The 12,368-nt window shown below is 42.1% G+C and overlaps 1 protein-coding gene across 1 annotated transcript in view; it reads right to left on the bottom strand.

Moving 5' to 3' along the window:
- The window catches only part of LOC122555641 (zonadhesin-like), a 71,397-nt gene that overhangs the window by 2,045 nt on the left and 56,984 nt on the right, over window positions 1-12,368 (bottom strand). The window contains exons 20-21 of the mRNA XM_043701638.1: window positions 10,347-10,491; window positions 4,407-4,548 (exon numbers count right to left, since the gene is read on the bottom strand). Of these exons, the coding sequence (XP_043557573.1) occupies window positions 4,407-4,548; window positions 10,347-10,491 (287 nt within the window). The remainder of the gene's footprint in view (window positions 1-4,406; window positions 4,549-10,346; window positions 10,492-12,368) is intronic.

Here is a 12,368-nt window from a genome sequence, read left to right as displayed (position 1 = left end):
GAATCCATCTTGGAGGCACTCCACAAAATCTCTTTCTAGGGTTTCTAGGACTTGCTAGGATTTCTGGACGTATTTTATCTGCTTGTTTGGGTTTGTTGCTGAGAAATCGTCTAGAAACCCTAGCCACTCTCCCCTACATCAAAGACATCTCAAAAATGACTGCCAGATTACTCAGGCCCCTTGGCATCATGGTAGCCCACAAACCCACCAACACACTAAAACAGCAGCTAATGAACTTGAAAGATCCTATACAGAAAATGAGGAAAACTAACATCATTTACAAAATTCCGTGCAGGGACTGTAACAAACATTGGACAAACAGGCAGAAAACTAGTCACCAGGATACATATACACCAACTAGCCACAAAACGACATGACCCTCTTTCACTTGTATCCTCACATACAGATGAGGAAGGATACCACTTTGACTGGGACAATACATCCATCCTAGGACAAGCCAAACAAAGACACGCACGAGAATTCCTAGAAGCATGGCATTCCAACTGGAACTCTATCAACAAACACACCGGGTTTGACCCCATCTACCACCCCTGAAAAAAGGAACAGGAATTGAGTTCACCACAGAAAATATCACCACAGGAAATGACATCACCAACCCAAAGAAACCCAACCATATAAATAGAAAGCAGGAATTTTCAGCATTGCTTTGCATGAGGTTCACTGAAGATGTTACCCAGTAAGGTAATGAAATGTCTGGAAATGAACCTTTCAGCTCTGCGAGCAAACCTACATTCACAACCTCAACCTGAGCTACAAATCTTCTCAAGAATAATAGGATGATTGTAGTAGGGGATTTTAACTTTCCAAACATAGACTGGAATTGCCATAGTGTTAAGGGTTTAGAAGGAGGGGAATTTGTTAAGAGTGTACAAGAAAACTTTCTGATTCAGTATGTGGATGTACTTACTAAAGAAGGTGCAAAACATGACCTACTCTTGGGAAATAAGATAGGGCAGGTGACTGAGGTGTCAGTGGGGCAATACTTTGGGGCCAGCGACCATAACTTTATTAGTTTTAAAATAGTGATGGAAAGGATAGACCAGATCTAAACGTTGAAGTTCCAAGTTGGAGGAAGGCCAATTTTGACGGTATTAGGCAAGAAGTTTCAAAAGCTGATTGGGCGCAGATGTTCTTAGGTAAAGGGATGCTGGAAAATGGGAAGCCTTCAGAAATGAGAGAACGAGAGTCCAGAGAAAGTATATTCCTGTTAGGGTGAAAGGAAAGGCTGGTAGGTATAGGAAATGCTGGATGACTAAAGAAATTTAGGCTTTGGTTAAGAAAAAGAAGAAAGCATATGTCAGGTACAGACAGGATAGATCAAGTGAATCCTTAGAAGAGTATAAAGGCAGTAAAAGTATACTTAAGAGAGAAATCAGGAGGAAAAAAAGGGTACATAAGATAGCTTTAGCATATAGAGTTAAGGAGAATCTAAAAGGTCTTTACAAATACATTAAGGACAAAAGGGTAACTAGGGAGAGAATGGGGCCCCTCAGAGATCAGCAAGGCAGCCTTTGTGTGGAGCCACAGAAGAGGGGGGGAGATACTAAACGAGTATTTTGCATCAGTATTTACTGTGGAAAAGGTCATGGAAGATATAGAATGTAGGGAAATAGATGGTGACATCTTCAAAAATGTCCATATTACAGAGAAGGAAGTGCTGGAACTCTTGAAACAACATAGAAGCGGATAAATTCCCAGGACCTGATCAGGTGTACTCTAGAACTCTGTGGGAAGCTAGAGAAGTGATTTCTGGGCTTCTTGCTGAGATATTTGTATCATTGATAGTCACAGGTGAGGTGCCAGAAGACTGGAGGTTGGCTAACGTGGTGCCACTGTTTAAGAAAGGTGGTAAGGACAAGACAGGGAACTATAGACCAGAGAGCCTGATGTCAGTGGTGGGCAAGTTGTTGGAAGGAGTCCTGAGGGACGGGATGTACATGTACTTGGAAAGGCAAGGACTGGTTATGGATAGTCAACATGGCTTTGTGAATGTGAAATCATGTCTCACAAACTTGACTGAGTTTTTTGAAGGAGTAACAAAGAGGATTGATGAGGGCAGAATAGTGGACATAATCTATATGGACTTCAGAAAGGCATTCAACAACGTTCCCATGGGAGACTGGTGAGCAAGGTTAAATCTCATGGGATACAGAACTAGCTATTTGGATACAGAACTGACTCAAAGGTAGAAGACAGAGGGTGGTGGGGGAGGGTTGGTTTTCAGATTTGGCCATTTTTCACATTACTGTTTGTCAGACTTTAACTCTGCATTTAAAATGAGTACAGAATTCAGAACTAGCTATTTGGATACAGAACTGACTCAAAGGTAGAAGACAGAGGGTGGTGGGGGAGGGTTGGTTTTCAGATTGGAGGCCAGTGACCAGCAGAGTGCCACAAGGATCGGTGCTGGGTCCACTACTTTTCATCATTTATATAAATGATTTGGATGTGAGCATAAGAGCTATAGTTAGTAAGTTTGCAGATGACACCACAATTGGAGGTGTAGTGCACAAGTGGACAGCAAAGAAGGTTATCTCAGATTACCTTGATCTTGATCAGGTGGGCCAATGGGCTGAGAAGGGACAGACGGAGTTTAATTTTGATAAATGTGAGGTGGTGCATTTTAGGAAAGCAAATCTTAGCAGGACCTATACACTCAATGGTAACGTCCTAGGGAGTGTTGCTGAACAAAGAGACCTTGGAGTGCAGGTTCATAGCTCCTTGAAAATGGAATTGCAGGTAGGTAGGATAGTGGTACGCTTTCATTTATTGGTCAGAGTATTCAGTACAGGAGTTGTGAAGTCATGTCATGCTGTACAGGACGTTGGTTAGGCTACTGTTCGAATATTGCGTGCAATTCTGGTCTCCTTCTTATCGAAAAGATGTTGTGAAGCTTGGAAGGGTTCAGAAAAGATTTACATGGATGTTGCCAGGGTGGAGGATTTGAGCTATAGGGAGAGGTTCAATAGGCTGGGGCTGTTTTCCCTGGAGCGTCGGAGGCTGAGGGGTGACCTTATAGAGGTTTACAAAATCATGAGGGACATGGATAGGGTAAATAGACAAAGTCTTTTCCCTGGGGTTGGGGAGTCCAGAACTAGAGGGCAAAGGTTTAGGGTGAGAGGGGAAAGGTATAAAAGAGACCTAAGGGGCAACTTTTTCACGCAGAGGGTGGTACGTGTATGGAATGAACTGCCAGAGGAATTGGTGAGGCTGGTACAATTGCAACGTTGGGTAAGGATATCTGGTTGGCATGGACGAGTTGAACCGAAGGGTCTGTTTCCACGCTATACATCTCTATGACTCTCTGACTAAATATTATCAATGACAGATTTGGCCATTTATCACATTACTGTTTGTCAGACTTTAACTCTGCATTTAAAATGAGTACAGAATTTTGCTATATAACAGTGACTTCATTTCAACAACTATGTCACTGGATGTAAAGGTTTCTGCCTACTGAATGCTTATTTCCCTCAAGAGAAAAAGAGATTCAACTCCCACGATGTCAGGTCTCCAGCTCCTTTGCATTGCCTCGGTACTCATGGGGTTTCCACAAGGCACAAAGGCACAGCAGATACAAACATATTAATAAAATGCTAAGGAAGCTCGAATTGTCCTGCTCCCTGCCTATTCTTTTGAAGACCATTTGTCATTTTTTGCTTTTAATGATTACAGCCTGACTGAGAGATCTAAGAAGTTTGGTTGCAAACTGTCCAGCCACAAAGAAGTTTTCTTTTTCTCACAGCGTTAGCAAGACTGACGTGGTACAGAGGCCTGCTGATTGTGATTTTTGGACAGCTGCTATAAGGCCCTGCAGATGGCAGCCATGCCCCTCCCATTTCCAACCCTGCCAAGGATTAAGCAACTACAGGTGGGTTCAGGTCATGCCAAGCACAGCACTTCATTTTATTGGCATCCAGTTAGCTCAATTGGCTCAAACCCTGGTGTGGAGCTTAAACCATAATCTTCTGATTTAAAAAAAGTACCACCAACTGAGGCAAGCTGACCTGGTTACTTGGAATGGAAAAAGCTTACAGCCATTCATTATTTCCATTTTAATTATTTTGTTAGTTATTCATTTAGTCAATAGCAATTTAAATCCCAGTTTACTGACATATAAACTGCTCCACAATCATGAATGACCAGGATCAGGAATGCTTTGCCGAACAGTGTGCAGGTTCATTCATGATTTCGAAGTAGAATTGGATAATTACCTGAAGAGGAATTAACTGCAAGCCTGTAAAAAGAATGATCTGAGCTGTTATCGTGGAGAGTGGGCACAAACACTATAGACCAAGTGGCCACCTTGTGTGCTGTAACTGCAGTATGAATTTATATCAGTACTTAAACCAGTCTCTATGCTCTTTGAAACATGAACCTCTTACCATTCAGAGTTTTCTTCCTCACAATGAGGTCCTTTATGGGTTATTGGGCAATTGCATTGGAAGATCTGAGAACCATCTGTTTCATTAGTTACCTCCTGACAAGTGCCTCCATTTTCACATGGATTGTTGTGACAGGGGCCAGCTACATGAGAACAGAAATGAATAACATTAAAATGTATTCACACAAGAGTAATTATATCTTCTTTTCTTCTTTGGCAGCACTCTATTAATTGCTGTTTTAAAAGGCATCAAAGGCTAAAAGTTCTCATAACTAGCTATTGTTTTAAGAAGCTTAATCACATTAACATTAAAAGTTTTAGGCTAATTTTTGTAAGTTCACATTCTGAGTGTAGAATAGTAGCTGATGGGAACACATATTAGAAAACTTAGCTCATGTTTAGTCTTACAATTTACACTCTTATTATTTCTTTCAGGTTAAGTGAAGTTGCCCTGTGTTCAATTAATACTCCTTAAAGCAATAGTTTAGGAATACACATTAGATCAGAGGGGTGCTGAAAAAGCACAGCAGGTCAGGAAGCATCTGAGGAGCAGGAAAATCGACGTTTCGGGCAAAAGCCCTTCATCAGGAATAGAGGCAGGAAGCCTCCAGGGTGGAGAGGTAAATGGGGGCCAGGGTGGGGAGGGCTGAGAAGAAGGTAGCAAAGAGTACAATAGGTGAATGGGGGTGGGGATGGAGGTGATAGGTCAGAGGGGAGGGTGGAGCAGATAGGTGGAAAGGAAGATTGGCAGGTAGGACAGGTCATGAGGACAGTGCTGAGCTGGAAGGTTGGAAATGTCGGCAGATGATATGGTTAATGCGAAGTTTAGAGGTACAAGGACAGAACCCCCTGGTCCTCACTTTCCACCCTATCCCACCTTCGAATTAACCATATCATACACCGACATTTCCACCACCTCCAAACGGACCCCACCACCAGAATTATTTCCCTCCCCACCCCTTTCTGCAAAGACCGTTCCCTCCGTGACTACCTGGTCAGGTCCATGCCCCCCAACAAACCACCCTCCCGTCCTGGCACCCTCCCTTGCCACTGCAGGAGTTGCAAAACCTGCGCCCACACCTCCTCCCTCACCACCATCCAAGGCCCCAAAGGAGCCTTCCACATCCATCAAAGTTTCACCTGCACATCCACCAATGTCATTTATTGTATCCGTTGCTCCCAATGCAGTCTCCTCTACATTGGGGAGACTGGATGCCTCCTCGCACAGTGCTTTAGGGAACATCTCCGGGACACCCGCACCAATCAACCCCACCGCCCCTTTGCCCAACATTTCAAATTCCCCTCCCACTCTGCCGAGGACATCCAGGTCCTGGACCTCCTCCACCGTCGCTCCTTCACCACCTGACGCCTGGAGGAAGAACGCCTCATCTTCTGCCTCAGAACACTTCAACCCCAGGGCATCAATGTGGACATCACCAGTTTCCTCATTTTCCCTCTCCTCACCTTACCTAAGTTCCAACCTTCCAGCTCAGCTCTGTCCTCATGACCTGTCCTACTGCCAATCTCCCTGCCCACCTATCTGCTCCACCCTCCCCTTTGACCTATCATCTCCATCTCCACCCCCCCCTTCACCTATTGTACTCTTTGCTACCTTCTCCCCAGCACCCCCTCCGCCCCATTTATCTCTCCACCCTGTAGGCTTCCTGCCTCTATTCCAGTTGAAGGGCTTTTGCCAGAAACGTCGATTTTCCTGCTCCTTGGATGCTGCCTGACCTGCTGTACCTTTCCAGCACCACTCTGATCTAAACTCTGGTTTCCAGCACCTGCAGTCCTCACTTTTGCCTAGGGACTTACATTGATGAGGTTGGCAAAGTGGAATGTGCAAGATAGATGTAAGTCATAGATGAATGTGGTTCATTGGTTGAGATGCTGCAGGTGTGATAAATGATTAGGCTGCCTGAGGAACCTACCTGAATTAGATTCAAATTTTGCTCAGAATATTGCTTTCTTGTGGGCTCTGTACGTTTACTCTCTCTTGTCTGGTACTTCTCCAGTTCCAAGCAGATTGGCTTGGATCTTGCATCTTTATCCTTGCAATTTTAGGGAACAATTGTAATTCAACTATATTATTGGGATGAATAATTGTGCAACAAAATCAAGACCTAATTTTCGATCCATAACTTCTTTATATCTAGCCAGTAGGCTCACTAAGCAAGAATTAAATCTGTAGATATTATACCACAAGTTGGGACTTTTGTGATCTTCCAAATTGCTGTCCAGAATGCTGAGGTGTTGTGAATAATCAAAGTGTATATGAAGAGTGCTCTTTTACTCAAAGCCTCTCCAATATTCCACTCATCCTTTAGAATCTAAGGGGAAGTGCGGTATTCTTTGATTGATTTTGAAATGATTTGTCTTATTTTCACAGCTCCAATTATTTCTGCCTGATCTTTCTCTGTGACTATGAGCACTGATCCTAGCTGCTCAAACACATTAACCGAACATATGCCCTTTATGCCTTTCCAGTATCTGGCTAGATCTTATTCCTAGATATCTTTTCGGCTTTATTTGTTATTTCTGAGAGGGGAGGTGAGCGTAGGGTATGAAATGGAACTATTTGTCTGGGATTGTTTTAGTTCGGGATGACTGTTTCTCCTCCTCCCTCCATCTAGATTTCTGCCTCAGTAAATTAGATGCAACATGCTGTGTAGAGAAATAAGGACAAACGGCTCACAAAAGTGCCTGTGGAGTTAAAACCCCGGAAAATCTCCATTCGAGCCCTACTGGCTAATGCACAAATTTCAAATAGCTTAATGCAACCTAATCCAGTAGGATCTGCTTAAGTACAATGAACCAGCTGTGACCATGGGATGTCAGCGTATGAATGACTGGAACGCCAGCAGTGTGACTCTGTTTAGTGTGTGAGTTTCCACAATGGAGACTGCATTTACTTCACATAAACCAGATCTTAAAAGGGTGATATGAGATTTGCAGTGAACTCTTGGAATGACTCCGTTTGGAGTGACAGCTAAGAGAAACGACTTGTAAGAAACTATGTTCATCCAGTCTGTAATATTCAACCTTTATTTCTGCAATTTTCAACGATGCACCTCCTATTAGTGTCATGTTTAGCTGGGAGGGCAACATCAGACCCTCATTCAAAAACCAACGGATAGGGACCCCTTGTTAAAACAATTTAACTCATTACTTGGAAGCAAGGAAACCAAACATTACTAAGAGAGTATAATAAGGTAACTACTGCAGTATAGCTATCAAGGAAATTAAGCAAACAATTGCCCAGATGTTAAGTTGCAGCCTTGGAAACTTCAATTACACTCTTCCAAGGAGATGGTTCAGAATGTTTTACAGAGTGATTGATATCTCTTAATAGAAGAATGACAGAAAAGTGGAAGGGTCTGGTAGGTGGCAGTATGTTGGAACAGAGATTAAAGATAAGGCAGTATTTGGAGAGGATTGAAGGGTGAGAGTAGCTTTTTGAGGAGGGAATGATGACAATTTTGAAAGATGCTGAGACTGAGCCAAGGATGAGAATATGTTGATGATATACATGACCATGGAACTGAGAACTGCGTCGTCAACAGCTAGAACTGGGTGATGGGATTTGGTGTGGGATAGAATGTAGGCAGAATATGAAAAGCATGAGGGACAAACCAACATTGGAATAGAGCAGATGGAAGGGAGATAGACATAGCTGACTGTTACAGAAGCAGATGGATATGGGTAGTAATGGAGGTTGCAATTTTGTAAGGGTGGAAGTGGATAGTCTCTGTGATGTAAAGGATAGTAGGGTAGAATCATAGAATCGCCACAGTGTGGAAACAGGCCCTTCAGCCCAACAAGTCCACACCAACCCTCCGAAGAGTAACCCACCCAGACCCATTCCCCTACAACTCTACATTTACCACTGACTAATGCACCCTACACATCACTGAACACTATGAACAATTTAGCATGAGCAATTCACCTAAAGTACACATCTCTGGACTGTGGGTGGAAACCAGAGCACCTGGATGAAGCTCATACAGATACGGGGAGAACGTGCAAAGTCCACACAGTCTCCCAAGGTTGGAATCAAACCTGAGTTCCAGGTGCTGTGAGGCAGCAGTGCTAACCACTGAGCCACCATGCTGCCACCGTTAGCCTTCCACAAGTAGATAGGAGCAGGAAGGGACCATGTGGAGCCTTATGCATGTGCTGCCCCTTGATATGAGTGTGGCTGATCTCAACTTCCCCTTCATTCCCCATATTCCTCAATTATTTCTCCAGCTCTCCATTTAAATACACATTGAAGTAATTTTGATTTTCATTCATGGAATGTCAATCAATTTTGCCCAAAGTTTCCTCATGAAGGTCAATTCATGCTGAGCATCTGATGCAATCATCCCTGTAGAGAAATTGTGAGAGGTAAGTTGTTTCTTTTAACACTAGGCTGTAAACTGGTGGTGGTGGTAGATAAGTCACATGTTTTATGTCTTCCCTATTCCCTATCTTTTGTGCAGATTGTCAGTTCACAAAGGAGAAATTTTAAAATTCTGCTGAGTATTAGTTAGTGTGAATTAATGGACGACATATGTTCTTACATTGGTAGCATCCTCTGATGAAACCTACGGTGGTGCAGGTTGTGTTGGGAGCACATGGTGTTCTTCTACAGTTAACATTCAGAATAGAATATCCTTTATTGTCACTTGTACTCCAGTACAGGAGTGCAATGAAAAGATTTTACAATGGTTGCCTTTTACTGGCGCCATCTTAGGTACAATTATATGAGTACCAATTTTACAGAGTCAGGAAATATAGTCTTATTATATTCAGAAAACAGTATTACAAAATGCATAAAAACGAGGATTCTCTGTGTATGTATGCTCACACATGATGCACAGACATCACCCTCTGCAACTTCCCAAAACCAGTTTTATGAGAATCCATCTTCTGACTTTTGGCAATTCTTCCTCATTCATAGAGTCATAGAGATGTACAACATGGAAACAGAGCCATCGGTCCAACCCGTCCACCCAATCACAATCCTTGAAGAAAGCATTGCGGGTACTTTGGTCTGTTGCCAGGTTAAGGCCTCATGATCCTGCAACATGAGGAGTCTGTCCAACAGCTTTGTGTTATTGGCCTGAAGGGCTGAATGGGCTACTTTTGTTCCTTGTTTCAATGTTTCTAAAAGGATTGTAATTCTGTGTAGAGTGTAATGGGTGCTAAGCATAAAAGTGAAATACTCCTGTCTGCAGTTTAAACTATACAAAACAAATTAGTGTTTAATTCATGTTGACTAGTCATTTGTTACAGCAAGATTAGAGTGGTACTGGAAAAGCACAGCAGGTCAGACAGCATCCGAGGAGCAGGAAAATCGACGTTTTGGACAAAAGCCCTTCTTCAGGCTTGTAACAGCAAGCCTTTTAAAACATGAAATATTATAGTATCATTCTTTCAGCTACTAACTGGAAATTTGAATTGCTTTTTAAATTGCATTGGTTTCTACAGAAGTTGAAACAAAGTGAAAAAAATGTTGAGACAGGTAAGAGGGTGATGATGTCAATACATTTCTGATTACCATCAAGTGGCCCTTAACACAAACTAAATGGTCAAATAAAGATAGCATCCCACTTGTCTGTGATGCACTCAACAGTAATTATCTTCCCAATTCTCTTCAGTGGCAAAGGACTCTTGTGCAAGGTTAAGAGGGTGTTCAGTATTGTTAATCAAAACAAAAGTGTAAGTTCGTACCTTCAGAGGCAAAGAATTAGGAGTGTAAAGTACATTAAAAATTTATACAGTGTACAAAATGGAAGTTGACAATGTAGAATTGGGACAGCTGTTTTACTCACAAACATGCTCACTTCTTTCAGGAAATTGTAGGAGAGCCATTTAACAAACCAGTTTTGTCAAAAAAAATCAGTCAAATGTTCATACATTTGAAATACTAAAGTAGTTACCACATTCAGTTACACACCAGTGGATTTGCAGATATACTGGCCATTTCTCTTCAGACTGCAGTACTCATTACGTTTACAACCATAGTCTGCACAGTTTATCTCACCATCTTTTCCACAGCTACACTTTTGGGCACAATGTTGGGTCAGCCAAGTCTCTCCAATCTGAAAGAGTTACACATGAATGTTATTAGAACTATATAGACATATCTATGTAAACAAGTGTGCACATTTAGCGTAGTTTGTTAGGCAGCTGGTTTGAAATGCAAAGTGATGCCAACACTGTGTTCATTTTCTGCACTGAGTGAGGTTACTATGAAGGACCCATGTTTTCAACCTTGCCCATCGCCTGAAAGCTTGGTGACCCTCAGGTTAAACCACCATCGGTCATCTCACTGTAATTAGAGGAGTAGCCCTGTTGTCTTCTGAGACTTTGTGGACTTTACCTTATCTTATGTTTGTATTTGGTGTTTTACAATATTTTCACTAAAAAACACTCAATTGCATGAAGAATGATCTTAAATAACAAGTTAAAAAAACTTAAAACATACAGTAGGTCTATCAGCATTTAAAATATATAAGAACACAAGAACGAGTCATTTGGTCATTCAGAACCTGCTGAAAAATATACATTTTGTTGAGAATTTTTGTCTTTCTCTCATCAGGATAATTCGCAAGAATACTATTCCAAGGGAAAAACCAATGTTTACACTGCATCACATCAGACTGGTTGGCAAATGGAATTTGCTTGAGGCATTACCATAGAGAAAACAACAGTTAATCATGAATGACAATTAACTGTCAGGCTTGTTTAAATCTTAAACAAGGCAAGTTGTCTCTGATTTATCACAGGAGAAACTGGGGACTGCAGATGCTGGAGATTAGAGTTGAGAGTGTAGTGCTGGAAAAGCACAGCAGGTCAGGCAGCATCCACGTACCAGGATTCCGGATGAAGGGCTTATGCCCGAAACATCAATTCTCCTGCTCCTTGGATGCAGTGACCTGCTGTGATTTCAGAAAAGAATAAGTGGAGTGAATTTGACTCTACTCCTTCTCCCCACCAAAAGCTGCATTGGCCCATGCCAACCAGATACTTTAATATGTCACAAAAGGGACGCCTGTCATACAGGGACAGGAAGTCCTGTCCTAGATTGCTTCCAGACAATTTGATCGATTAGCAGCTCTATAGCCCCAGCAGTGGTCACCACTCAATCCTGGGGCTACTGGGACTACAAGCAGTCCTGAGTCCACCAGCTGCCTTAGTGAGATGAAAAGTTACAGTGGAGATGATTGACACTTTATTTTATGAGTTCCATCACCTCTAAATATGCTGTTGGGTAAGGGGGAGGAAGGTGCTGTTATCTCCAATATTCAATGTGTGATTCCTTGCTTGTTTAAAGGGTCTGACACAGAAATTTGAGGGTGCATGCATGAGGATCAGTGGTGGGCACAACATCGTGGGCTGAAGGGCCTGTTCTGTGCTGTACTGTTCTATGTTCTATGCTGAAGGGATCTTCTCAAAAACAATAATACTAGTTTTTCCCTCACAGTTATAGGAGTTGACACAATCTATCCTGTACCTGTTTGTAACCAATCAATGGAACAACAGCATCCCCTTGTGATCTGCACCAGTTATTCACATACTTCTCAATGTGTTTCTCCTCAGGATCTTTACAGGTGAATTGAGCTACCACTGAGTGAAAGAGACTTTGGTTCAAATCATGAAACCACTTTAATCTACAGTACGTTGGAACAGCAATCAAATCAGTGATCAAATTTATGTTGTTCAATCCATAAATATTTGACCTTTCTGCTTCAGTTTCACTGTTGTAACATAAGCCTGCCCTTTAAAGTGGCTGTAACTCTATTTGACTATTAAATGTGAGGATTATTTAAAATCTTGACATATGATTATACAGTATAGAAGCAGTATTGATTTCAACCACTTGGTTCCTTGAGCCTTCTCTATCATTTACTGATAACATAGGTGACCAGACCATGACCTGAAATCTACATTCTTGACTATGCCCAATACCCTTTGG

The sequence above is a fragment of the Chiloscyllium plagiosum genome, chromosome 13 (genome assembly GCF_004010195.1).
Source record: "Chiloscyllium plagiosum isolate BGI_BamShark_2017 chromosome 13, ASM401019v2, whole genome shotgun sequence".
Classification (NCBI taxonomy): Eukaryota; Metazoa; Chordata; class Chondrichthyes; order Orectolobiformes; family Hemiscylliidae; genus Chiloscyllium; species Chiloscyllium plagiosum.
The sequence above is the reverse complement of the archived record's forward strand: the minus strand, read 5'-3'. Positions and strand labels throughout refer to the sequence as shown.